This window comes from Trichechus manatus, unplaced genomic scaffold (assembly GCF_000243295.1).
Source record: "Trichechus manatus latirostris isolate Lorelei unplaced genomic scaffold, TriManLat1.0 scaffold00001, whole genome shotgun sequence".
Classification (NCBI taxonomy): Eukaryota; Metazoa; Chordata; class Mammalia; order Sirenia; family Trichechidae; genus Trichechus; species Trichechus manatus.
In genome coordinates, this window is record NW_004443937.1 from 3,561,155 (window position 1) to 3,588,680 (window position 27,526).

The 27,526-nt window shown below is 39.9% G+C and overlaps 1 protein-coding gene across 6 annotated transcripts in view; it reads right to left on the reverse strand.

Annotated features, from left to right (window-relative positions):
- The window catches only part of SUMF1 (sulfatase modifying factor 1), a 140,472-nt gene that overhangs the window by 42,570 nt on the left and 70,376 nt on the right, over window positions 1–27,526 (reverse strand). For 5 of the 6 annotated variants that reach the window (XR_002824862.1, XR_002824851.1, XR_002824854.1 and 2 more), the window contains exon 8: window positions 3,837–3,896. Coding sequence is in view for 2 of the 6 variants with exons in the window: in XM_004368282.2 (XP_004368339.1) it covers window positions 3,837–3,896 (60 nt within the window). In the remaining 4 variants the exon portion in view is untranslated. Of the gene's footprint in view, window positions 1–1,784; window positions 2,077–3,836; window positions 3,897–27,526 lie in introns of those variants that run through there. The other variant, XM_023736044.1, reaches the window with a different exon arrangement.

The window sequence follows — 27,526 nt, forward strand, 5'->3', positions numbered from 1 at the left end:
AATATAATTCTATGTGAACTCTTACAGAAAACTAAAGTTGAGGGAATATTTCCCTACTCAAGCTATGAAGCCAGCTATGAAGCCAGCAATACACTGATACCAAAAACAGATGAAGACTTCAAAAAAAAAGAAAAAAAACAAGGAGCCAATACCCATCATGAACACATATGCAAAAAAGGTCAACATTTAAGCAAACTGAATCCAAAATACATACAAAGGATACTATAGCATGAGTAAGAGTGGTGTATCCCAGGAACGCTAGGTTGGTTTAACAATCAAAAAATCAGTTGATGTAACTCACCATATTAACAGACTGAAAAAGAAAAACCAAATGAACATTTCAATGGACGCAGAAAAAGCATCTAAAAAACCCATATACATTGCTGATAAACTCTCAAAAAACTTAGCAATAGAAGGAAACTTCCTCAAGCTGATAAAGGACATCTATCTAAAGACTACAGTTAATATCACACCTAACTTTGAGAAATTGAGTGCTTACCCCCGAAATCAGGAATGAGATAAGAAGGTCTGCTCTTACCACTCCTATTCAACACTGTACTGAAGGTTCTAGCCAATGCAATACAGAAAGAAAAAAATAATAAAAGCGTAAAGATTAAATAGGAAAAAGTAAAACCGTCTTTATTCACAGATATGATCACCTATGTAGAAAATCCAACCGACTTTACAAAAATGTTACTAGAATTAATAGATGAGTTTAGCAAGGTGGCAGGATACAAGAGGAATATACAAAAATCAATTGTATTATGTGAATATATTTATGAAAAATACATATTAGGTTAAAAAATATTTTAAAAGAATCAACTGGAAGCTTACAAAAATGTAAATAAAAAAACTCAAGAAACAAAAATAAGAAACATTAAAGTAGACATACTGATATCAGGATAGTCTGATGTTCTCTGACTATTTAAAATGTTTTTACAAGGTTTATTTTCCCCATTTATTCTTGAGGGAAAATCTTCTGGTCCCCAATTACTCAGAGATTAACTAGATTGTCAATTAAGAAAAATGACCACGTGGGTAGCATCTGGGGTCTTAAAAACTTGCAAGTGGCCATCTAGGATAAATCTATTGGTTCCACCTATCCGGGGCAAAGAAGAATGAAGAAAACCGAAGACACAAGGGAGCAATTAGTACAAAGGACTAATGAACCACAGGAACTTCAGCCTACACCAGCCGGAGCCCAGAAGAACTAGATAGTGTCCAGCTATCACCACTGACCGCTCTGAGAGGGATCACACTACAGGGTCCTGGACAGAGCGGGAGAAAAACGTAGAACAAACTTCAAATTCACACACACACACAAAAAGACTAGACTTACTGCTCTGACAGAGACTGGAGGAACCCCTGAGACTATGGGCCCCCAGACACCCTGCTAACTCAGAACTGAAGCCACTCCCAAAGTCCATCTTTTAGCCAAAGATTAGACAGGCCTATAAAACAAACAATAACACACACAAGGAATGTGCTTCCTTAGTTCAATCAAGTATACAAGACCAAATGGGCAACAATATCTGCCCAAAAACAAAGACGAGAAGGCCGGAAGGGACAGGAAGACTAGGTGAATGGACTCGGAGAACCTACGGTAGAAACGGAAATGGGGAGAGTGCTGACACATCGCAGGGATTGCAACCAATGTTACAAAACAATTTGTGTATCAGTTTTTGAATGAGAAACTAATTTGCACTGTAAACTTTCACTGAAAGCAAAATAAATTTCTTTAAAAAAAAGAAATATGTCCATATGTCAGAGACATAATTGGTGGCAGTTAGTGTTTTGAGATACTATTGTGCAAAAAGAGATTTACCTGTTTTTCATGGAAGTCTATCTCCCCAGCAAGAGGAATCAGGCACACTTGTAATAACAGCTTGAAATGAAGAACCAAGCTGAGACTGAAGACTCTGATGTGTATATGAATGTGTAAGTGTACTGGGGAGAACTGGGGCAATACTCATAATTTAAAACAAAAAAACAGGATTTTAAAAATAAAGTTTATCCACATCTTGTTACAAATGTAGGTGTAATGCATATGTTGAATTCAACTCTATGGACTTCCACCTAAATCAATGGATAAAAAATTCTAAATTAAAAAAATTGAGAAGACATACATACCCATAAACTTACATATATACATGATTTAGAGATTCTCTTTAGGCCAGTGGTTCCCAAACTTTGCTGTACATTATCATAACCTGGAGAGCGTTAAAAGTTCCTGATGCTGGGGGGCTACAGATGCTGATACTAATTAGACATAACCAATCACCTCATGGGATTAGTTCTCTTGCAGGCTTAGGGCCATGGTCTTGCAGGGCAATCCAGTCAATTGGCATAATAAGGTTCTTAAAGTTTATGTTCTACGTCCCTATGGTGAGTCGTGTCTGGTAATTGTTTACATGAACCACTGCCTCCTCTACTTTGATGGTGCCCAGCTACCACTACTAAATGTTCTGATCAGGAACACAATAGATGAATCCTGATAAAAAGGGAGAAAAATGTAGAACAGAACTTCAAACTCTTAAAGAATCTAGGCTTACTGGTCTTATTGAGGCTGGAGGAGTTCCCGAGACTATGACCCTGAGTTGTTCTTCAAACCTTGAATTGAAACAATCCCCTTAAGTCACCTTTAAACTAAGTAACAGTTTAGCCCAAAGAGTAAAGATTGTCACCTTTTAGTATTATGTTTCTTTAAAGAAAAAAATCTATATGAGACCAAAGGGTGAACAGCTATTTTAAAGCACAGATGAGAAGGTTGAGGGGCAGGGAGATTAACTAAATGGAGTGAAAGAACTAGAACATAAATAACGAGAATGTTGACACACTGTGAAGAATATAACCAATATCACTGATCATTATGTCTAGAAACTGGAATGGGAACAGGTTTTGCTGTGTATATTTTCACCAAAAAAAAAAAAAAAAAAAAAATCCTGATGCCCAGGTCACACCCCAGAAAAATAAAATCTGAATGAGCCAAGCATCAGTATTTTTTATAAATCCCAGATGATTCCAATGTGCAATAAAGTTTGAGAATCACTGTCTTAGGGTAAAGTTGATAATGCTTCCATTATCAAATTGGTAACTTAATTTGGAGCCATTATAGATTGTTTTAAGTCTCTGACCGCCTGGACTGAGTGAAATTCCACAGGAAACTTTTTGCAGTAATAATTTGCAAAATGTCATCTTTGCACAGGGATAGAAAGCTGAAGTGGCGGAGACTCTAAAAATATATGATCCAAAGAAAAGAGGGAGGGGGGTGGTTATTTGATTTCCAATTTCCTTATAAAGGTTACTCATGAAATATCAAGTCAAAACACCAAGTCACTCTGACTAACCAAGAACTGCCAGTTCTGACACTGAAATCATAGCCTGAAGAGCAGAACACTTTGAGAATACTGCTTATTTCACAAGGCCACACTTTATACCAAGAACACTTGGGATGTTTCCATTCCAGTAGACCACAATCCATCCTCCATTTACAACTCTCACACTTATCTCAATAAATTAAAGGTGTGCTTCCAGACTTAAATGCTGGAAAAGGTATATAGCCCACCCTGGTTCATGGGACAACAAAGGTCTCCCAAAGGGGCAAGATTCAACAGATGGAATTTGGCTGATGATAGGTCATTCACAACCTTTGCTTCTCCTGCCACTTTTCCCATGCCTGTCCCCAGACTTGAGATGATGGTCCCACTTTCTTCTGGCTTAGATGAAGGTAGGTGTGTATTAGCAGAAGTGGATGGGCCATGTTTGGGGCTACTGTTTACACAGGACCTACATACCTGCTATCAGAAGATGAAAACAGAGTCTATGAAGTGACTTACCTTATGGCACATGTAGGATCCACCTTTCTTCACCCGGTCTTTCCCAGAAGGGGGGCCTTTCTGTGGATGAAGAGATAGCATCTCATTAGCCCAAAGCATGGCTACCCCTCACACAGTGGGAAAGAATCCATTTTGGTCCAACCAGCTCTCTCATGGTTACCTAAACTCTCCACACGCATCTTGTACCCACACCCACAAACCCTCCCAAATGTCCACCTCTTCAAATCCTATCCATCCTCCAAGACCCAGCTCGAGTGCCCCCTCTTTGGTGAAGTGTTTGTGACTACAGTAAGCAATCTCGCCTCTAAAGCCCTATAGCATCTCTTGCCTAGATGACTGACTGATAAGCAGCTTGGCAGCATCTCTGACACCACCTTCTTGTGCTGATACGCGAATTCATCCTGCATTATAGTTGGTTTGCTCAACTAGACTGGCAAGCCTCTTTGAATTATATGTTTTTATAACTCTGCTGTGCAGTACCTAATAAATCCTTTGCTGACTGAATGAAGGAATCTGTTTGTTTTTAGGTCAGATTTAGTGAGGTATAATTTACATACAGTAAAATCAACCTTTTCAAACCCACAGTTCCTATGAGTTTCGACAAATGTATAAAGTCATTTGGTAACCACCACCACAATCAAGATGTAGAACTTTTTTTTTTTTTTTCAGAAAAGATTTCTATAGCGCTTACTATGAACCAGGCATGGTTCTAAGCACTTTGCAAATTGTAACTCATGAACTCTTCATAACAACTTGTGGGGCAGGTTAAGCAAGTGGCAGAACCAGGATTCACACCCAGGTAGCCTGGCTCCAGAGTCCACACTCTCAACTACTCCACTGTGCTCCCAGTTTCGAGACCAGAAGTGTAGGACATTGGGCATTGCTTAAAAAAATGCAAGAAAAAATAGTGGGTATCACTGTAGTAAGAGTAAGAACTAAAATCCATATACAACCAGCCAAAGGGGAAGACTTGTTTCTTCTCAAGAGGGCTCTGGATAGAAGTGCAATGGAAATGAACATCCTAAAGGATGAGAGCTTCTGCATCAGGTGAGTCATGCAGAGAGCATCTGAAGGTACCAAAACTGCCACAAGCCAGAACCATCGAGAAGAGTCTGAGGAGGATTTTTTGCTTTTCCTTTGTTGTTCAAAAAGACCATAACCACACAGCTGTTTACTCTTTGTTTACTGAAAACAAGAGAAGCTTGGGCAACCCCCCTCCTATCTTAATTTTCCCTTTTCTTGCCTACAACCTATTGTCAAAGGCCCATACATAAGTGGCACAAGTTAGAAGAACCGTGTTTTCTCCAAGCATGGCTAACACACTGACTTTCAAAGGTCTACTATGGGGGCAGAAGTTCATGCTTTCTTCTAAGCATTTCCAGGTACTTGGTCCCAGGCCAAACTATTAACTATTCCTTATTCGACCACAGGGCCATGGTGCTTAATGTTGCACTAATAAACTTTTCTTGATTGTAACCGGGAAAGCTACAAATGTGAAAAGCTGTGTGTGAAAATAATAACTAATAGCATAGCTTTCTTCCCAGGAGTATCTGGGCTCCGATAGATTTTGCATCTGAATCTGCTGGGTGAGTTTACTGTTCTATAAAAGTAAGAAAATCAAGAATTCACTGAAGCAGAAATAAAGAATTTATAACTGTGTAGCTGTTTCACATCATGGCCACACTCTACTACATTAAGTTTCTTGCTTGGGAATTCTTGCTTTACACCGCTGCAGGTGGCTTTCTGTGTGCTGTGTTATACAATGTACCAGATGACAATTTAAATTCAGATTAAAGTCTCTCACAGTATCTGCTCTCATGCAAGATAAAATTATTTCGTAAAATTAGATCTAAGAACAAGTAGAAACTGATTGGCCAATGGGAAGCAGTGAGAACAAAACAGTCCCTTTTCATCACCAACTCCAATGAACTGGGTCTGCAATCAATGAATATGTCACTCATTAAAGTGGCACAAGCACTCATAAGAATCCATCTGTGCTGATACAACCCTAGTGGTTCCTACAGTCCTCAATCTAGGTAACCGTTTACCTAATCCTTATAAATAAACCTATTTGAGCTGGAAAACAACATGACAAAGAATTAGCTATAACTGTTGAAAATGCCACTTCGCAAAAAAAAAAACAACAACAAAAAAACCAGAAATGTCTCCATTTCTATTTGTGAAAGAAAGACCAATCGGTCAAGAGTAACATTTATTGCTTTTCATGATCAAGTTTATTACTGGAGGTTAAACAATTCAACTGGCCACTGCTGGGAGCACTTAAATGCCTCAGTTTTCTGCCTCTATACAAGAAGAGAGGCTACAGTGCTGCCCCCACCCCCCGCCCCCAAGGTACATAAGAGTTAAGTAAGAACACACTGAACAAGAGACCGCCCATAAACAGAAAAGAACCCATGTGCATGTTGTCTCCAAAGGTACTACCCCATGTAAATGATCTGTTCCCACAAAAACCAAAACACAAACAGGCCTCCAATGCTTAAATGACTGTATGAGGCAGCAACAAACATGCTCCTCAGTGTCAGTCCCAATCATGTCAAAAGGCCAGGGGTACAGCTAAAGTTCTCAGGAAAGACATGAAGAGGCAATGCTCTGAGGTTAGTGCAGACGCATATACAACCAAGGCTGACCAAGCTGCTCAGGGCTGCCAGGACACACTTCGCAAGGACAATTTTATAGTCAAGGGAGACATGTTCTTCTCCCTCCTTCTCATACCCCCGCCACACTGGCAGGGAAAGCAGGAGAAGGGACAGACAGTGTGATAAATTTTCATCAATCAGCAGTCAAAAAAGCACTACTTTTAAACGTTATTTGGCACAATGCAGAGTATGGAACACAAAGCAGCTGTTAAAAAGAATGAGGATGACAGAAGAAGGAAAGGGAGGGGGAGGGGAATGAGGAGGCCTTTCTGTGTGTGTAGTATACTATTATTTTTGCTTAGAAAATAGCATGGAGTCAAGTGTTTACTCTGCCTTTCCTATACAAGCTATACCTCAGGGAAATAAAAAAGTTAATAAAGGAATGCTATTTATAAAAGAATTCCAGATAATGAATGCAGAAAGTGTAAGATGCTTAGAATAGCACCAATTTCTTTAACTTCTAAAGAAATAATGGATCTAGGCAATGATTATCAATGCCTGTTCAAACCATTGAATGAAAGGCTGATGGGGAACTTATAATAAATGGATCAGACTGGCAATGGCTGCTTAAATGCTGACCAGTCTTAATATTACAATAAGAGCATCAAGCATACACTCTATGCCGCCTGATGTGATATATATGAAGTACACAGAGCTATGATGTATATCCTCACCCACACGCATGTGCTCACACACACACACACCTAAAACCGAAGTAATGTCAAGGTCTAGATCTGAATATAAGTTTCTAGTAAATACAGGGGCTAGAAAAATGCTAAATGACACCACAAAGATACAATCAGCAAAATCCAGAATGTGAGAACATGGGGCGGGGAGGGGAGTCTATAAATTGAAGACTTAAAATACTCTTTGTTGGGGGTCAGTTCTATACGTCTTGGGACAGTTTTTGTCCCAGACTATATTTTCAAGGATGTTTGTATAGCAAACAGTCTTGAAAGATGGCAGAGGGCAGATCTGTTTCCTGGCCTGGATAATAAAGATAATGTCTCAAGCATGTTTATAATTGCAATTTGAGGCATTTTTATTGTGGCTGTTTTAAAATCTTTGACAGATAATTCTAACATCTCTCTCATCTCACTGTTGGCATCTATTAATCGTCTTTTTCCTTCAGTTTGGTATCTTCTGGTTCTTGGTATGATGAGTGAATTTCAATTGAAATCTATACATTTTCTTATTATGTTATGAGACTCTGGATCTTATTTAAATGTTGTTTTACCTAGCTTTCTCTGATAACACTCTGGCAGGAGAACAGGAGGGGCCGCATCTTATTACTGCCAGGTGGAAGTAGAAGTCCATGTTCCCCACTTGGCCTCTTTTGACACCTTAGGGGGTACTTCTCATTACTGCTGGGTGGGGGTGGCCTCTTTACTGCTAGGCAGTGGTGAAAGCTCTCACTCCATACTTGGCTTTCTCTGGCATTAACACTGTTGGAGGGTGTTAGGGCACCTCAATATATTCTCACAAGGGTGGAAGACTAGGCTCCCCACTCAGCCTTAGTAGGCAAGGGTGGAGTCATCATTTTTTCCTGCGATGTCTGACTAGAGTACAGTGGTTTTCTGTATTGCTTGGATGCTCCCTTCCTGCTCCTTTAGCTACAGAGAGAAGGCTTTTGTTGGGGTGCTTTTTTTTTTCTGTCTACACCCATTGGCATTTCCAGGTTGCTAGCTTCTTCAGCATCAATTCTAGGATATATGGGGCAAAAAGAAACCCACAGAACTCACCACTGTGTCATTCTTTGGGTCCTGAGATCCCTAGCCACTATGTCTTCTTCTTTCCAACTTTTACAATCTTATGTTTCTTTTACACATAATCCAGAGTTTTAGTTGTACATGTGGAAGGCATAGGGAAAAGTACATAGATTCCATTTTCCTAGAAGAGAAAGTCAAAACTCCTATGCTTTCATTTCTGAAGGACAGTTTTGCTGGATATAGAATTCTTGGTTGACACTTTTTTTTCTTGCAATGTTTTAAATGTCATTCTACCATCTTCTCACCTACATTGTTTGCAATGAGAAATCAGCCATTAGTTTCCTTGTTGTTTGCCTGTGATGAGTTGTTTTTCTCTTGATGTTTTCAAGATTTTATCTTTGTCTTTCAAAAGTGTGACTATGATTTGTTGAGGTGTCTTTCTCACTGTTTTTATCCTAATTGAGGTTCAGTGAGTTTCTTGGATCTGTAGGTCAGTGATTTTCATCAAATTTGGGGAGTTTTCAGATTTTTCAAAATTGTGTGTGTTTATGTGTCCCTTTCTCTCCCTCCTCTCCATCCACGACTCACATTACGTGTGTTTTAGAATTACACTGAAATGTTTGACGTTTTCACACAGGACTCTCTTGATTTTTCTTCAATTTTTTTTTCCTCTCTATTGTTTGGATAACTTCTCTTGATCTCTAAATTGATGGACTCTTTCTTCTACCATTTCTCATCTGCTATTGAGTTCATCTAGAGAATTTTTCACTTCAAATTTTACTTTCCAATTCTAGAAATTCCATTTGGTTCTTTTCTTATCATTTCCATTTGTCTGTTGTGATTATCTACTTGTTGACTAATAGCATATTTTCTACTAATTATTTGAATATATTTTCCTTTAGTGCTTCAAATGTAACAGCTGCTTTGAAGTCTTTGATAAGTCCATCATCTGAGCCCACCAAGAGTCTATTTCTATTTAATCTTTTTTCTTAGTATGGGTAACACTTTCGCATTTCTTTGCATGCCTCCTACTTTCTAGTTGAAAATTGGACATTTAGATAATATATGTAGCAAGTCTGGATTCTGTTTTATTTTTCTGAAGGTTTTGCATTTTTTGTTTTGGTAACTTGCTTGGATATAAACTGCAGAATATGTTTTCCAATGGTCTGCACCCAGTAATGTTTCTGATCAGTTTTTTATTCCTTATATTTTAGCCTGGGTCTTTGGTATAATAACTGTGTGCATACTTTAAAGGCCAGTCAATGATTTAAGCAGAGGTTATGTTCAGTTAGCTTGAGCCCATAAGGCTTCCATCCTTTGCCAACTAAGATGCGTGAGCTGAGGACCAACATTCAAAATGGTTGTCAGTCTCGAGTCTACCTTGGCCTTCACTTTTTGTTGGGCTCTCTTGGGTCTCCATCACTCATACTTAGTTTATCAGATAGCTAGAGAAAGCTTATCTTAGCCCCCAATGACTATCTCACTTCCATGATCTCCCTGTTAAATTTCTGGTTGGTACACTACCCATTTCAAATACAGAATGCAACCTTGGATTAGTAATGTCACAGGATTTCCTGAAACGTTCTGAACTGAGTCGTTCTTTTAACTGGCAAAGCCACCCTCTTTCCCAAATCAAATCAGCCACCTTTGGCTATAAGGCTGCTAGTCTGCACCATTGGTTCTAAACTGGTAAAGCTACATTTTTTTTGGGTGGGGGGTGGTGGCTGACAATGCTGGGTGGTAGGAAGAGGATATGAGATCAGCCCAGCCCTAGGCAAGAATGCCACAAACTCCTACCCATTCTTGCCTGAAGCTGTAGACATTTCTCAAGAATAAACACTTCTTAATTTTTCATTTGCCTTTGGTGATTTCCAATGCCTGAATGTGTTTTTTATAATTCTGTTCAGTCTTATACTTGTTCTCTGTATTGGGAAATCACTTGAACTCTTCACACTGCCATTACTGAAATAAGGATCTAGCCAAATATTATCAGGATCCTAACAAGTTCTACATAAACCAATTGCAGAAAACATTTATGGGACAATTAAGGAAATTTGAACACTGTATATCTGACAGTACTAACAAATTATTGTTAATTTTTTTGAGATTTGATAATGCCATCGTAGTTATATTTTTCTTTTCAAAAAAGACTATCTTTTAGAGATATATACTGAAGTTTATGTGTTTGTTTTTAAATGTATGATATCTGGGATTTGTTTTAAAATAATCTGAGGGGGGTGGGTAGATTAAACTAGATTGGCTAACTGTGGTAGCTCTGTAATGTGTTCACTTGGCCATACTGAATCTCATTTTCCAGAATTCCCTTCCCTTTATGTTTCTGGTTAGGGTGAGCTACAAGAGATATTTTGTGAGAGATTTGGAAAGTAGAAGAGCAGCAGTAGCCATAGTGCTTTTATGCTCAGAATGCTGGTGCAAGGACACCAGGCAGGCCTGCAGCTGCTTCTCCCTTCCCCTGAATCCTCCTTCAGCTTCTGTGACTCCTGGGCAAGTTCATATTTAGCTCCGTAATGAAGGACACTAGCTTCTCCTATGTGACACTCACATCATCAAAGGTGAATGCAGTGAGAGGTTGACATGAGTTCCAATCTATCTTTGTGGATTCCAGTTCACGTTCATGGGTTCCAGTTGCTCTTGTTCTCCCCTATTGTGTATCCACCTTTCTTTTCCAATTGCTTTCCTTGCAGATCTCATGCTCCAGCATCGGACATGTAGAAAACAGTGTTACAGCCATTGTGTAAGGTCAAATCCCCATAATTTCCCTATTATACCACACACACATATGGTTATACACACACACACACCTGACACACACTCATACGTATGGACACACACACACGCTAGTAGTTCTGCTTCTGATTGAACCCTGACAGATACGAGTAATAAATGCTGAAGCTGAGTTATGGGTACATGAATAAATTCTCTTTACTTTTATATATATATTAACATTTCCACAATAAAAAGTTAAAAAAAAAAAAAGTACCCATATATGCTAATACCTGCATAGACTCCTTTTACAAAAATAATCATTAAAGAACTATTAAGAATGCTTGCCTGAGGAGAAAGAAAGCAGGAGTTGGGAGACAGGGATGGAAGTACTGTACTTTTTGGAATTCATAGTCATGAATTACCAATTCATTTTTGTCATTAAAAAAAAAAAGAACACATTCAGTTTAATGAAAACTAAAATGGTCTGGCATGTATTGATTCTGCTTCAGTGACACTCAGAGATAATACTTTATTAAACCTTAAAGGCATTTTTATTTTATGTTTAATATCTCCTCATTATAATCAATTCTGACTACGAACATAGCACATCACATTTTTCAAAGCAGTAAATAAGAGTGAGCTCTGAAAAAGGATTAACCACCATGTCACAGACTATTCTTTTTATACCCAACATCCCTTTAAGAATCAGGTATGAGGAAACACACCAATGGTATTCAGATGTCGGCTGACCTTGAGCCTTTCAGCTATTGTCAGAGTGTGGGCAGGTCTGGAAAAGTCTTTGACTTTAAAACTATTGAGACTACTCTCTTTAACCCTAAGAGAATCAGAGCTTAACAGAAAAGCAGAAGCAGAGGATTTACTCCTGGGTGGCAAGACTTCAGTTGCCTGAAATCAGAAGATGCCTTTGATGTCAGCTAGTCCAGAGGCTGCCTAACTGAATGCTATGGATCTGAGAAAACAGAAATGAAATCTCTGAAACTTTTTCAAGTCTTCAAAGAGACTTTTAAAAGATCTCATACATTTTATGTATGAAAAAGCTGCTCTGGCCAACCAAAACAGATGTTTTATAGGCCCCTTGTCCTTCCCACCTTACCCACATCATTTCTCACTGCTACCCTCTCATCCCTTCATTGTCTCAGGACAATGAATTTCTCATATCCCCCCATGAGACACTTGCTTCTCTCTGCTTAATATGCCTGTCCCCGCTGTTCTTTAAATTCCTACTCGTCTTGCAAGATCCACCTCAAATGCTATCTCCTTAATGAAGAGCATGGGTTCTGGAGTCCAACTACCTGCCTGGGTTCAAATCCTGGCTCTGACACTTGCTAGGAGACTGTGGAATTAGTTACTGTGTGATCTGAGTTATATAACCCCCCTATGGTTAGGTCTCTCCCCTATAAAATAGAGCTGAAAAGTATATACTTCATTGGATTGATGTGCGGATTAAATAAGATAATGCATGTAAATACTTAGCAAATAATAAACAATAAATTTAAGTTGTTATTGCTATTACACATAGTTCATCAATAATTCAGATTTCCGATGTTCATAAACTTAATGATCTAGGTGGCATATAACTTAAAGAATTCCAAAACCACAGAGAACACTCGATTTAGTTTTTCTAAGGCCAAACCCCTCAATTGGTGTTTTAATAAAATACCTGACATATTAATACCCTTGTAGAACTATTTTATATTCCAATGAAATTAACATAGCTAGAGTCACAGGATGCAGAGCAGGTTACTACGGCATAAGACTTAGCTGAACACGAACAATTTTTATTGGTAAAACCAGCACAAAAACATTCTGTGGGCCATAGAGACAGGGGAGCAAACTTCACCTCAGGAAGCTTTTAACAGTCTGAAAATATTATCTGCCTTCCCAGTATTTCCTCTCCAGCCTGCCTAGTCCACATTATACCACAGACACCTGCAGGGAAAACTGAAATTCATTGTTTTCAATTTGACAATGGCAGCTAGATTTAATAAAGACATAATAACGTTTCTGAGAAAACCGAACAAGCCTATGAACATCTTAAAGTACTTTAAATATTGTTTTCATCTGCAGACGACATACTGCTTAAGACAAGCCAATAACAACAATAATAGCTTTGAAAAATCAATGAACACCCAGTAAAAGATCAAATTATGAAAGGTCACACCTATTCCTTCCTCATCTCATTACACTCCACCCAGTGGCTCAAGCTAGAATTGTGAGGAGTAATTCTTGCCTTCCTCTTCCTCTCCCTCACATCCAGCTGGTCCGATTAGCTCTACCTCCAAAGCAGATCTCTGGATGATGGCAGCTAGCTCATCATCTCCATGGTAACCACCTGGGTCCAAGCCACCATCATGTCTCACCTGGACCACAACAGCAGCCTCCTAACAAAGTCTTCTGCCTTCCAAAATGGTACTTAGTAGAAGCACAATAATATTTGTAGAATAAATCAAAGGCTATGGCATCGTGAAAGAAGCCAGACAAAAAGAGTACATGCTGTATGATTCCATTTACCTAAAACTCTAAAAAACACAAATGAATCTAACATGACAGAAAGCAGATCAGCAGTTGCTTGTGAATGGGAGGCAGAGAAGGGGAGGATAGAGGGATTACCAACGAGCATGAGGAAACTTGGGTTATGGACATGTTCACCATTATGATTGTGGTGGTGTCATGGGTATGCACATATATGAAAACGTAATGAATTGTACACTTTAAATAAATACAACTTAGGGTATGTCAATTATACCACAATAAAGCTGTTTTTAAAAATGAAAGGAAAAAGACTATAGCATTTATAATAAAATATAAAGTCTGAGATTTGCTTCAAATAATCAGATGGGGGTGGGGTTGAGAATCAAACTAGATTAGCCACGAGCTGATAATTGTTTAAACTGGGTGTGAGGACATGAGGGTTTAATACATTTGCACTGAGCTGAATATGTTCCCCCAAATTCCCACCCACCCCAAACCTCAGAATGTGGCCTTATTTAAAAACAGGATCTTTGTAGTTGTAATTAGTTAAGATGAAGTCATGCTGAATCGGGGTGGGCCCTGCCTAGCCCCCATGACTGGTGTCCTTATAAGAAGGCCACATGAAGACACAGACACAAGAGAGGAGAATGCCATGTGAAAACAGAGGCAGACACGAGAGCAACGCATCTACAAGTCAAGACATGTCAAGAACTGCCGGCAACTACCGGCAACTACCGGAAGTTAGGAGAGGCAAGGAAGGGTTCTCCCCTAGAGCCTGCCGAGGGAGGATTGCCCTGCTGAAACCTTGATTTCAGACTTCTAGCCTCCACAACTGTGACAGAATAAATTTCTGTTGTTTTAAGACACCCAGTTTGTGGTACGATATTCTGGCAGCCCTCAGAAACTAATGCAATACTATTTCTTTACATTTGCATGCTAGAAATTTAATATAATAATTTTTTTTTTAAGTTGAAGGATAGAAAAGCATACACTAGGATAAAATAAAACAAGATGAAGAATAAAGATTGCCTTTCAGAGTCTCAAAATGTTAGGAGTCAAAAGCTTATTTAGGTAGGGAGAACACTGCATTCTTTAAAAGGTACATATGGCTTAAATGCAGGGAAAGGCAGAGTTTAAAAGGCCAGATTTTATTCTCCACTCTATAATCCTGAAAAGTGTTCATGTTCCTTTGAGAGCTAAGGTGTATTTGGCCTGGCCTGCTAAAAGCCAGGCTCTCCTGCACACTGGACTTCTGGTCAAGCCTTCAAACGCTCAGATCACAGGGCTCCCACAGGCATGGTTCCAGGAGCCTGAAGGCTGGGATAAGAAACCTCGTCTTGCTGCCCATTTGAAGCATTCCTGCATGCTGAAACAGCACTCGTGGGAAATCACCAGGTACTACAGTAACAGCTCAGAAACAACAGGAGCAGCATTTTCTTCCTCTTCTTCAAGCTTCTGCTCATTTGTCTCCTAAAAGGAGTCTCTTTTCAATCACCTCAACCAATTTTACAAAGAAAGGAACCTCTGCTTTCAAGTATCCCAGAATTTAAAATGACTGTCGACTCTGTTAATTACCTTACATTTGCTTAGAGCATGCAAACCCCTATCATTTCATTTGATCCTCACAATAACCCTGGAAAGCAGGAAGTATCATTATTCCCATCTTTAGGATGAGAAAAAATGAAACTCAAAGAGATGAAATAAATGTTGTGCCCAAGATCACAAAGCTAGCAAGTGACAGAGCCAGGAGTGAAGGTTCTTGCCCACCACACCACGACACCTCCAGGCTGAGCCCACCACCATGCCTGCCCAACTCCACAGCCTTCTAGGCTTAGTAGCACCCTACCAGAGGTCCACATGTGAAAACCAAAATAAAAATCCCAGTAATTCACTTGTTTCAACCAATGTTCAACACGACAAAAAATTTTAAGAGCGGGAGGATGAAGTCACTACTAAAATAAAGCTTTTTGAATTATGTGTAATTTACGTATCCCTAGGACAAGGACCAACAAAGTAGGGACTGCAATCCGCTTTAGCTACTGCCTGAGAAGAGGAAAAGAAAGAAAGAAAACTAGAGATTAAATTTAAAAGAATAGCACATTAAAGACACAAAGCGAATTAACAACCCCCGCAGTATTCTCTCCGTAAAACCAGCATGTCCCACTGTGGCGTGTACCCTGTTGGTGAAATGAATGAAAACAGTCATTGGCTCCATGCTACTTTCTTCACCCACGCTAGCTTACCAAGAGAATTTTCATAATGGTATTAAGCTTGCTTACACAGTGGTGACTCTGCATTTCCCAATGAAAATGTCACCTCCATAGCCCAAGGTCTGAGGGAAAATTTCTTTACTTCCGGAGGAAAGTGCAACATTGGGTATTTAAAACAAATCTAGTTGTAGCAGCTGACAGTAGTGGCTAATATTTACTAAGCATCTACTATAATCAACTACTGTTTTTAATCTTGACGACAATCTTTTGTTGTAGGTTCCATTGTTGGTAGGACAGCCATATAATGTCCAAATAAGGATACTTTTGAGAGTGAAAAGCGGCGCTATTAACAACTGTGCCAGGCACAGGCATAAACCAGGAGTGTTTGGACACCCAATCATGAGCCCTACTTTACAAATAGGAAACAAGGAACAGAAACATTAAATAACATGCCCAAGGCCACACAGCTAATAAGTGGCACGACTGACTATTATCATATTTTTCAAAGAAATCATTCAACTGTTAAGTGTGAAAGCACACAAATCCTTATGTATTTCACAAGTTCACGACAACAAAATGGCTAAAACCCAGGGAGAAATGTGAGTCTCAAGTTCATTTTTTTAAAAACTAAAGACATTCATTAGCTTTGCGACAGAGCGGAAATGTGTCTCCTTGTTAGGTGTGCTTCTTCTAACGTACTTCCCTCAGCACACAGCATCTTCTGTATTTCACTTAGGAATAAAGATGCATTTAAAGTAGCAACACCTACCACTAACGACAGATGTCCACACTCAGACCAACACTGCAGATGCCATGAGTAATTTCACTGGCTCAAATCCCACTGGGTTTTTGTGTCGCTCAACTTCATATCGTCACTGTTCCATTTCACAGAATTGCATTTCTATGGTTTCACCTTCCCTTGTGTGTTACTGGAATGGTTTTCAAAAGCCACCAAGGACAAATCATGTCCCAGAAATAAAGTGGTAAGTAGGGAGTTAGACGTTTGCCTTTCATTACAAAACAGACAAACTATAGGTACAATAAGCCTCAAGGAACCAGAACGTCAGGTAGGCAGAAAGTGTTTCTGTGGATTACATAGGTGACATCCTTTTTATGGTAACATCATACTGGCCTGTTTCACACTATCCTTTTGTTTTCTTGAGTCCCTCAGTGACATCCATTATCCCTTGCACTTGCTGTTCTCTCTGCCTCCTCCCTCAGACAACTCTAAGGCTCGCTTCACCACGTCACTTAGCGTCTCTGTCAGACGACACTTCATCAGACAGGCTGAACAACCACGCCCTCCCCCTCTGCCCACCATCACCATCTCTCCTCTTACCTCATATTTCCCCTTCTTCCTAGCACTTACCACAACCCCATGAAAAATTACACATTTTTTATTGTTCCTCCCACAGGAATTTAGGCACTTTGACAGTAGGGATTCTGTTTTGTTCACTGCTGTATCGCTCAAGGCTTAAATAGTGTCTGAGACTGTAGATGTCAATAGCTATTTGCTGAATTGGTAGAACTGCCCCATAGGGTTTCCAAGGAGCGGCTGGCTGGTGGATTCGAACTGCTGACTTTTCGGTCAGCAACCAAGCTCTTAACCACTGCACCACCAAGGCTCCAATGGATGATTACCCTGCACTTAAGTTTCTATGTAATGGCTTTTGGCCAGAGAGTAGAAATTCAGGAAAGAAAGGGGAGAAGTTTAGAAATAAGAGAAAGATGGGAGAGGCCCCTCTATAACTCATCAAATAAGAGCACAAAATAAAAAAAGTTGAGCGTAAGATACACTGGAAGTAGAAAGTATCAGCAACAAAACTGCAGAGAAGCCACAGGACTAGCCAGGCAGGAGGCATCCCCTGAGGGGATTAACACAGGCCATGGGTCCGGAGACCAGGTATAGTCTGGGTTCTGTCCCTTCACTCTTGGCCTTAGTCTCCTCATTTGTGAATTGCAGGTGATGTAATAGAGACATTATGAGTCCATTTTATCACTACCATTCAATGTGAGCTGGTGGCTATATTGCCAGATCCTTCCATCTTGAAGCTTCTCCCCCCTCCAAATTGCATCACTTCATCCAAGAGGCTTACCAAGGATTCTTGCCAAGATAGAAGATAAACAACTACAATCCTCTTTCAGGTGCCTCATTCAAGGGCATCAGCTTTTATGGTCATACCCCTCAGCTGCCAAACAGGAAGGAGAAAAGAGAAAGCAGCAAGGCCCCAGGAAAACAGTGAACGCCCTCACCTATCCAATGAAGATACATGTGGTCTGTTTAAGAGGCATGGACTACAATAACTGTGAAAACAAATGGTGGTTTTCAACATAAGGTAACTACCATATTTTTACACAAATAACACATCATACATTTTTTAAACTGCGCCAATCCCCCCACACACATTATTTTCATAAGTGTGCTATACCAATATTTCTTTGCATGTTGCTGACTTCAATTTCATTTTTTTTTCTTTCCAACTGATTTAATGTCACCAGGATAAAACTGACCTAATGGAAACTTCATTTAAGGTAGGTACTTTTCATAAACCAAATGCAACCAAGGGTGAGCTGAATGGGCTCATGATGGAAATGGGATGCCATGTTGAAACCAAAGAGTATGAACACACAAAGAGCTAGAAATTAGAAGTAAGAAATGATCCTAGGCCTAAAATTACAAGAACAAGATGTCATTTATATTTTATTGCTTTCATAAATCTTAAACTGAAACTTAATTTTTGATAATCAATGTCTTTGAAATCAACAAATAAAAGTCATCAGAAGAAACTGTTTAAATCTTAAACTAGACCATTTTAGCTTATTCATTCATTATCATCATCAGTGGTTCTCATTCTCATGAAAAGGACACTGCTTTTCATAAATTTAGAAATCCAGGTGAAACCCGCCTGAAATCTGGGATTCCTCTGTCACTTGCCAGAAGCTTCACTTTGATCAGAATAGTGACAGTACAGCTTGATTTTCTTCCCTTCAAGAAATGGTCCACTCTTCCAAGTTGTTCTCCAAATCAGGCCATTTCACTTTGGGCCCACAACGTGTGCATTTTCACAGATTCATTTTCTCCACCTCCTTTTTCTCCTGTCTCCATTCATGAATGGGCAGCTCTCCAACCTTGAACTCTCTCGCTGCTGCTCTGTTGCTTGTTTCTTCTGCCCTTGCAAGGACTTTTGGTTTCAAGTTGGCGGTGTAGGACTTGTGTTTAATTCCTGCCATGATCCTAAAGGGTTCTAAGATAATTGGTAACTGGCTAGTTCTAGTAAAGAGACTGCAAAATTCAAATGTGAGGTGTACAAGAAGCAAGGGCCTTTTTATATGCTCGCAAGCATATAAAATGACTTATAATCACTGACCAAAGATACCGGCACTAATAGGACATAATGAGACTACGAAATAAGCAGATCTAACACAGCTTAGGAGCTCTGGCGGCAAAGTGGTTAAGAGTTAGGTTGCTAACCAAAAGGTCGGCAGTTTGAATCCGCCAGCCGCCCCTTGGAAACCCTATGTGGCAGTTCTACTCTGTCCTATAGGGTTGCTATGAGTCGGAATCGACTCAACGGCAACAGGTATGGTTTTTTTTTTGGGGGGAGGGGTTAATTGGGGGAGGAAGGGTTCACACAGCTTAATGGTTTCACTTAATATGATCTGATAAGGTTTCTGTATTCAACTATTGAGCCAACCCCAACAAGGCTAGCATTAATCAAAAAAACACAAAATAACAAATGCTGGAGGGGTTGTGGAGAGACTGGAACACTTATACACTGTTGGTGGGAATGTAAAATGGTACGACCACTTTGGAAATGGATTTGGCACTTCCTTAAAAAGCTAGAAATAGAAGTATCATACAATCCAGCTATCCCGCTCCTTGGAATATATCCTAGAGAAACAACAGCCGTCAACTATAGAGCCAAGAGTGATCAACCGTGTATCAGTTTTACCTTGTTTACTCATCCAGTTAAAAGCCAGGGTAGGAAGATGATTCTGATAATTATGACAATGCAGATTGAACTGAGATTCCTATTGACAGCTACTAGATGCCCTTTATGCCAGTGCAGGCTTCGCTTTGTTTACCCTTTCAATTGATAGCATGTGGTTTATGGACAGGCTTTTTAAAATTAAGGAACCACATACATTATTAGGAGACAAATCCCATTTATTAATATCTACCTTTTAACCAATGATGAGAATATTTTTCCTTTGTTGGAGGAAACGAAGTTGTTATCCGCTTTCTCTTTGTAGCTTATTTTGTCATGACTAGCACGCCCACGTAAATAAGCATTTCATCTAGGTTATCTAATCTGTTGGTATGCAGTTGTTCATAGTTTTCTCTTACAATCTTTTATGTTTCTGTAGCGTTGGTAGTAATGTCCCCACTTTTCTTTCTGATTTTAGTTGTTTGTGTCTTCTCTTTCTTTTTTTCTTATAAGTTCAGAGAAAGGCAGAACCTGTATAAGGCAGAAACCTGTCAGAGAAGGAAAACTCAAATATTTTCCACAAAAGGAGAGGCAGAAAAGTGTTAAGACTATACCCTGTCCAAGGCAGAAAACTTGCAAGACCCAGAAAAACAAGGCAGTGAAGTCAAGTTCCAGCTCTCACAGGTTTCACTGTATACTAACGTAAAACACAAAAGTAACATTCATGGTCTATACAATCCAGGAGGGATTAATTCTAAAGTATAATGATTCATTTCATCCTAAACAATGCACGGTATATAGTAGCATCATCTCAAACAAAGGTAACTTCCAGGTCAACTAAACTAACCCAAAAACATCACAATATACAGATTATAACTGATGACAGGTTTGCTTCTATTTCTCAGCATAACTGTAAAACTGTTCAGTTTTGCTTACAAGGCCAGATACGGCTCTAAGCATTGCTGAAGTGGGGAAAATAAACACAGTCTTACTAAGGATTTCAATTATCACATTCTCTTATATTCACAATCTTCCATGTTCTTTGGTGACAACTCATTAGCAAGTTGTGAGAGTAATTAGTTTATGCCAAACGGTATTTTTAGTTAAACATTATTTTCAAAGAACTACTTGAACACTTCCATGGTTTTATTTGGACGTTTTGAAAGCGGGTAAGTGCTAAGTGCCCAATTCTGTAGGTTCTGTAGCTTGATTAGATGCAGTATTTACTTCCTTCACTGAGTATAGAGACTGTCCGTAGAAAGAAGTGTTATTTACAATTGCAAGCTACCAGATGGCTTATCTCCTTCCAGAGCCCTAAAAAGGTCCAGAATTACATATGCACACCTATGTTCATTGCAGCATTATTCACAATAGCAAAAAGATAGAAAGAACCTAAGTGCCCACCAACAGATGAATGATAAACAAACTGTGGTACATACACACAACGGAATACAATGCAACGAAAAAGAATAATGATGAATCCGTGAAACACCTCACAACATGGATGAATCTGGAGGACATTATGCTGAGTGAAATAAGTCCTTCACAAAAGGACAAATATTGTATGAGACACTATTACAAATACTCAAGAAAAGGTTTACACACAGATAGAAACATTTTTTGATGGTTACCAGGGATGGGAGAGGGAGAGAGGAAAAATCACTAACTAGAGAGAAGACACGTGTTAACTTTGGTGAAGGGATAGGTAATACGCAATACGAGGGAAGTCAGTTCAACATAACCAAGACAAGGGAAGACACTGAGAGGTACACAATAATAAAAGCCAACGACAGTAAATACTATAATATATGCAATCCTGCAACAGTAATAATAAACAATAATTTATGAGTGGACACATAGGCAGATATGTATGCTGAACAGGTGTGGGAGGGTGTATGGGAGTACACCCATGTGTATATATAGGTTTGGCTGAATATACATGTATGTGCTGCACGTATACTCATATATATATAATGTAGCACACAGGGGACACAGTTATGGAAACATCCTAGATACGACCAAAAGCCTTGCAGGACTGAGTTACTGGGCTTGAGGGCTAAGGACCATAGTCTTGGGGGACATCTAGGTCAATGGGCATAGTATAGTTCATAAAGACAACGTTCTACATCCTACTTTGGTGAGTAGCATCTGCAGTTTTAAAAGCTTGCAAGTGGCCATCTAAGATACAACTACTGGTCTCTTTCCATCCAGAGCAAAGAACAGTGGAGAAAACCAAAGACTCCAAGGAAACTATTAGTCCAAGAGACTAATGGACCACAGGAACTACAACCTCCACTAGCCTGAGACCAGAATAACTAGATGGTGCCCAGCTACCACTACTGATCGCTCTGACCAGGATCACAATAGAAGATCCTGGTTAGAGTGGGGAAAAATATTTTAAAAAATTCAAATTCATAAAAAAAAAAAAAGATCAGATTTACTGGTTCGAGAAAGATTGGAGGAAATCCTGAGACTAAAGCCCTTAGATACCCTTCTAACTTGGAACTGAAGCCATTCCCAGAGATCACATTTCAGCCAAATAATAGACAGGCATATAAAATGAACAACACCCATGAGAAAAGCGCTCCTTAGAATAGTCATCTATATGAGACCAAAAGGGCAACATCTGCCCAAAAGCAAAGATGAGAAGGCAGGAAGGGGCAGGAAAACCAGACAAATGGAAATGGGGAACTCAGGGTGGTAATGGGAAGACTGCTGACACATTGCGGGGATCACAATCAATGTCTTGGAACAATGTGTGTATAAACTACTGAATGGGAAACTAATTTGCTCTGTAAACCTTCACCTAAAGCACAATTAAAAAAAAGAAAGGTCCAGAATAAATGTTTCCATGGATTAGATTTCACAGCGAGGTGCCGTTTCATAGCTTGTAGCTTATTTCATTTAAACATCCATTAAACATAAGACAAAGTATTCATGACTAACATGACTTATACTACCTTACTACCTTAACTTACTACCTACCAACCACTGCATTAAACATGTCCCTTGCATTATCTCTCACTGAAATCTCTCGCTAATCCCATACGGGGTACTAAGGGGTACTATTATTTCCTCACAGATGAGAAAGCTGAGTAAGAGTTTAAGTGGCTTACACCAGGTTATTCAGCTAGTAGATGGCTGAGCTAGGACTTAAACCCAGGCCCGACTCCAAAACTGCATTGCTTTTATGCTCTACTTCCTCCTTACATGTAAGAAAAAAAAATATATATGCATGTATATGTCTGTATATATGTATACATACATGCATATGTATACATACATATATATGTATTTATATGTAATTTTATACAGCCAGAAGACTCTTTAGAAGGGACGATGACGAGACTTCGTCTCACATACTTTGGATATGTTATCAGGAGGGACTAGTCCCTGGAGAAGGACATCATGCTTGGTAAAGTAGAAGGTCAATGAAAAAGGGGAAGACCTTCAGTGAGACGGACTGACACAGTGGCAGCCAACTATGGGCTCAAACATAGCAACGATTGTGAGGATGATGCAGGACTAGGCAGTGTTTCATTCTGTTGTACACAGGGTTGCTATGAGTCAGAACCAACTTGACAGCACCTAACAACAACAACAACATGTCATTTTGTGTGTTTGCTTGCTTTCTTAACATAGGAAAGCTCCATGAGGGTAAGGGGATCTGTCTGTTGGATTCCCGTGTCTGCTGTATTTCTGAAACTCCTATTGTAAGTAAATTTTGCTGAATGGATTAAAGTTGCCATTGGAATTGACTCGACGGAAACAGGTTTCGTTTTTTTTGTTTATGTACTTATATGGAAATCACATGCATGGACACATATATACATGTGTGTCCACATACCCACATGAAAAAAATCATTAGCATTACCTGGTTTAAAAAAAAAAAAAGTGCATTCTGGGAAAATGGCAGTGTAAACTGTCCACAGTTCCAATGCTCCCCCGCAAAAACAACAAGAAATACAACAAGGAAATGGTACTTGGCTTTGTGGGACTCTGAATTGGGGAGAAGAAGAAAGCAGTGGGGAACTGCAAACAGACAAGAATCAACGAATCAACAACAAGTCGCATATGGTAGGAAAATCGTTTCTCCCACCGTCCCTGCCGCACCCCCCAGCCACGCAGGCCGCCGGTTGCTGTGAACTAGGGAAGTGTACACAGAAAAGGAGCCTGTTTCCCTAACCACCACAGCCCCTGCTTGTACGAAGAGATAGGACCTCAAGTTTCTACTCTAAAATCAACAAGGCAGACCTCCCTGGAGGTCCATCCGGAGTGTGCCAGCACATTCCTCACCCAGGCACTGTCAGCTGCAAACCTACTGTGAATTGCTATAGAAGGCCTGTGCAGTGGAGTCTGTTCTCACAGTCAACACTTGTCTTAGTCATCTAGTGCTGCTATAACAGAAATACCACAAGTGGGTGGTTTTAACGAAGAGAAGTTTATTTCCTCACAGTCAAAGTAGGCTAAAAGTCCAAACTCAGGGCGTCAGCTCCAGGGGAAGGGTTTTTCTCTCTGTCGGCCTTCCTCTCTTTGGTGTTGCCCCAGACTAGGAGCTTCCCTACGCAGGGAACCTGGTCCAAAGGACACGCTCTGCTCCCCGCACTGCTTTCTTGATGGTATGAGGTCCCAAACTCTCTGCTTGCTTCCCTTTCATCTCTAGAAAGATAAAAGGTGGTGCGGGCCACACCCCAGGGAAATTCCCTTTACACTGGATCAGGGATGTGACCTGGGTAAGGGTGGCGTTACAATCCCACCCTAATCCTCTTTAACGTAAAGTTACAATCACAAAATGGAGGCCAACCACACAATTCTGGGAATCATGGCCCTGCCAAACTGATACACTCATTTTTTGGGGGACATAATTCAATCCATGACAACACTCTACCTGCCTCCCTGCACACCCCATAGTTCAGGCCTCTGAAACCAACAGGACAGGCTTCCCACAATCAGTTCAGGTCTCTTTGCTCCTTCTTCCAGTCGGGGCTGAGGACTACCGACTGAAGCTGCTGTGTGCCAAGGAGTAGGCATCTTTAGTGGAGGCTACACCCACAGCCAACATACTACAGGAGGGCCCTGACAGCAACAAGGGAGACCTCCCCAAGGGTTCATTTGGTGTGTGCCAGCACCTCCCCCACCCAGACACTGTTGTCTGCTCACTGGGTGCGGTTTTTCTGACTCAAAATGGGGTTGAAGAAACAAAAAAAGGAAGTAAAAACTGAAGAGAAAATACTGTGCCCGCCGGTGGAAAAACTGACTAGTACACGGTATCTCACATGAATGGTGGTGCCCGCTGGTGAACAGACGGACCACAAGGTGTTTTCTGGTGTGTTTGGGAGAGATTAAAAGTTGAAAACCAGGACCTGGAACTTTCAAATTCTAATTAAAACCTGGGAGGCAGAAGGAAGTATCACAGAGAGGGAGAGGAAATAGCAAGCAAAGGCTGAAGGCTATGCCTGACTAAGAGTTTTTTGCAGAAAGTAGTACAATCAAAAACACCAAATACTGGAGAAAACTGAGAAAGTTAACACCCTCGAAAATTCCAGTGCCCCAACAAAAAATCATAAGACACACAAAGAACAGAGAAACAACAATCCATCCAAATGAACATGACAAAGGGAGTGAAAGCACATCCAGGGATGATCAGATTACAAAAAAAATGGAAGAATATAATACAATACCATTAAACATAATTAAAGAGCTAAGGAAAAACAGAGAGAGCTAAAAGAAATAAGCAGAACAACACAAGAACAAAATGAGGATCTAAAAAAAAAGACTACCGTAACTAATGAGAAACACAATAGAGTGACTTACAAACAGAATTAATCAGGCAAAAGAAAGAATCGGCGAATTAGAGGATAAGATAGGTAAAATTACAGACACTGAGGAGCGACAAGAACAGAGGCTCAAGAAGGCTGAGCAGAGTTTAAAGGAATTATGGGATACCAACAAGAGACTTAATATAAGTATCATGGGAATTCCAAAAGGAGATGACAGCGAGAAAAGTACAGAAAAAATAATTGAAGAAGACAAAATTTCCACAATCTAATGAAGGACATTAATCTACAGACCCAAGAAGCTCAAAGAACCCTCAGGAGGATAAACCCAAAGAGATCTACACCAAGACACATCATAGTTAGGCTCTGTGATCTTTAAGACTGTGTGTCAGTTTGGCTGGGCCATGATTCTCATCGGTTTGGCAGTTATGATGTAGTCTGGCAGCTGTATGATGATGTGATCACTTCCATGATGAGATCTGATGTAATGTGATCACCTCCATGATGGGATCTGCTTTGAGTAGCCATTATCAGTTGAAAGGAAGTTTCCTTGGGGGTGTGGTCTGCATGGAATATAAGTGGACTTTCTGGCAAGGCTTGTGGGCTTCTGATTGCTCTGGATCCTGCAGCTGGCTCCTGTTAGTCTGACCTCCAGTTCTTAGGACTTAACCTAGCAGCTTACCTGCCATCTTGCCTGCTGATTTTGTGATTCATCAGTCTTTGCAGCCTGTGAGCAAGAGCCCTGCTGTCCAACCTGCTGATCTTGGATTCACCAGACCCTGTGGCTATGTGAATCAGGAGAAGCCTCCAGCCTGACCCACTGACTTGGGACATTCCAGCCTCTACAACCGTTGTGAGTCATTTCCTTGATATAAATCTCTCTATAGATATATTTATACACTTTACTATTTTGTTTCTCTAGAGAACCTAGTCTGAGTCTCTCAAAAAGTAAAGATAGAGAATCCTGAAAGAAGTAAGAGAGAAGCAAACACTCACATACAAAGGATCCCTCGATAAGATTAAATACTGACTTCACCTCAGAAACTTTGGAGGCCAGAAGGCAATGGAATGATATATTTAAAGCGTTGAAAGAAAAAACAAAACCAAAAAACTGTCAACCAAGAATACTCTACCCAAAGAAACTATCCTTCAATAATGAGGGTGAATTAAACCATTAACAGACAAATAGAAGCTGACAGAGTTCATATCCACCAGACCGAATCTACAAAAAAAATTAATGGGAGTTCTGTAGGTAGAAGGGAAAAGACACTAGAAAGTAATTCAAAGCCATACATAAAAAGAAAGATTGCTAATAAAGGAAAATGCATGGACAAGTATAAGGGCTAGTAATAAGATACTCTTGCAATAATTCTAAAGGTATTGTCTTACACACTTTTTAATAATATATATAAAAAGCAAGGATAAAATCATGTTAGAGGGCACATGAAAAATAAAGACGTTGTTATTGTTAGGTGCCGTTGAGTCAGTTCTGTCTCATAGCAACCCAAAATACAACAGAACAAAACACTGCCTGGTCCTGTGTCATTCTCACTATGATTGCTGTATTTGAGCCTGCTGTTGCAGCCACTGTGTCAATCCATCTCGTCAAGGGTCTTCCTCTTTTTTGTTGTCCCTCTACCTTAGCATGGATGATGTCATTCTCCAGGGAATGGTCCCTAGTGATAACACATACAAAATAGGTGATAACAAGTCTTGCCATCCTTACTTCCAAGAAGCACTCTGGCTGGGCTTCTTCCAAGACACATTTGTTTGTTCTTGTGGCAGTCCATGGTATATTCAAAATTCTTCGCCAACACCATGATTCAAAGGCATCAATTCTTCTTTAGTCTTCCTTATTCATGCTTTTGCATGCCTATGAGGCAACTGAAAATACCGTGGCGTGGGTCAGGCGCACCTTAGTCCTCAAAGTGCTTTTTAACACTTTAAAGAGGTCTTTTGCAGCAGATCTGCCCAATGCAATACATCGGTTGCTTTCTTGACTGCTGCTTCCAATGGCGTTGACAAACAGCCCAATGGATTAGAATTGAAAGTCCAGAAATAAACCCACATATCTATGGTCAACTGATTTTTGACAAGGGTGATAATTCCTTTAATTGAAAAAGAAGAGTCTTCTCAATAAATGGTGCTGGGAAAATTAGATTTCCACATGGAGAAAAATGAAACAGGA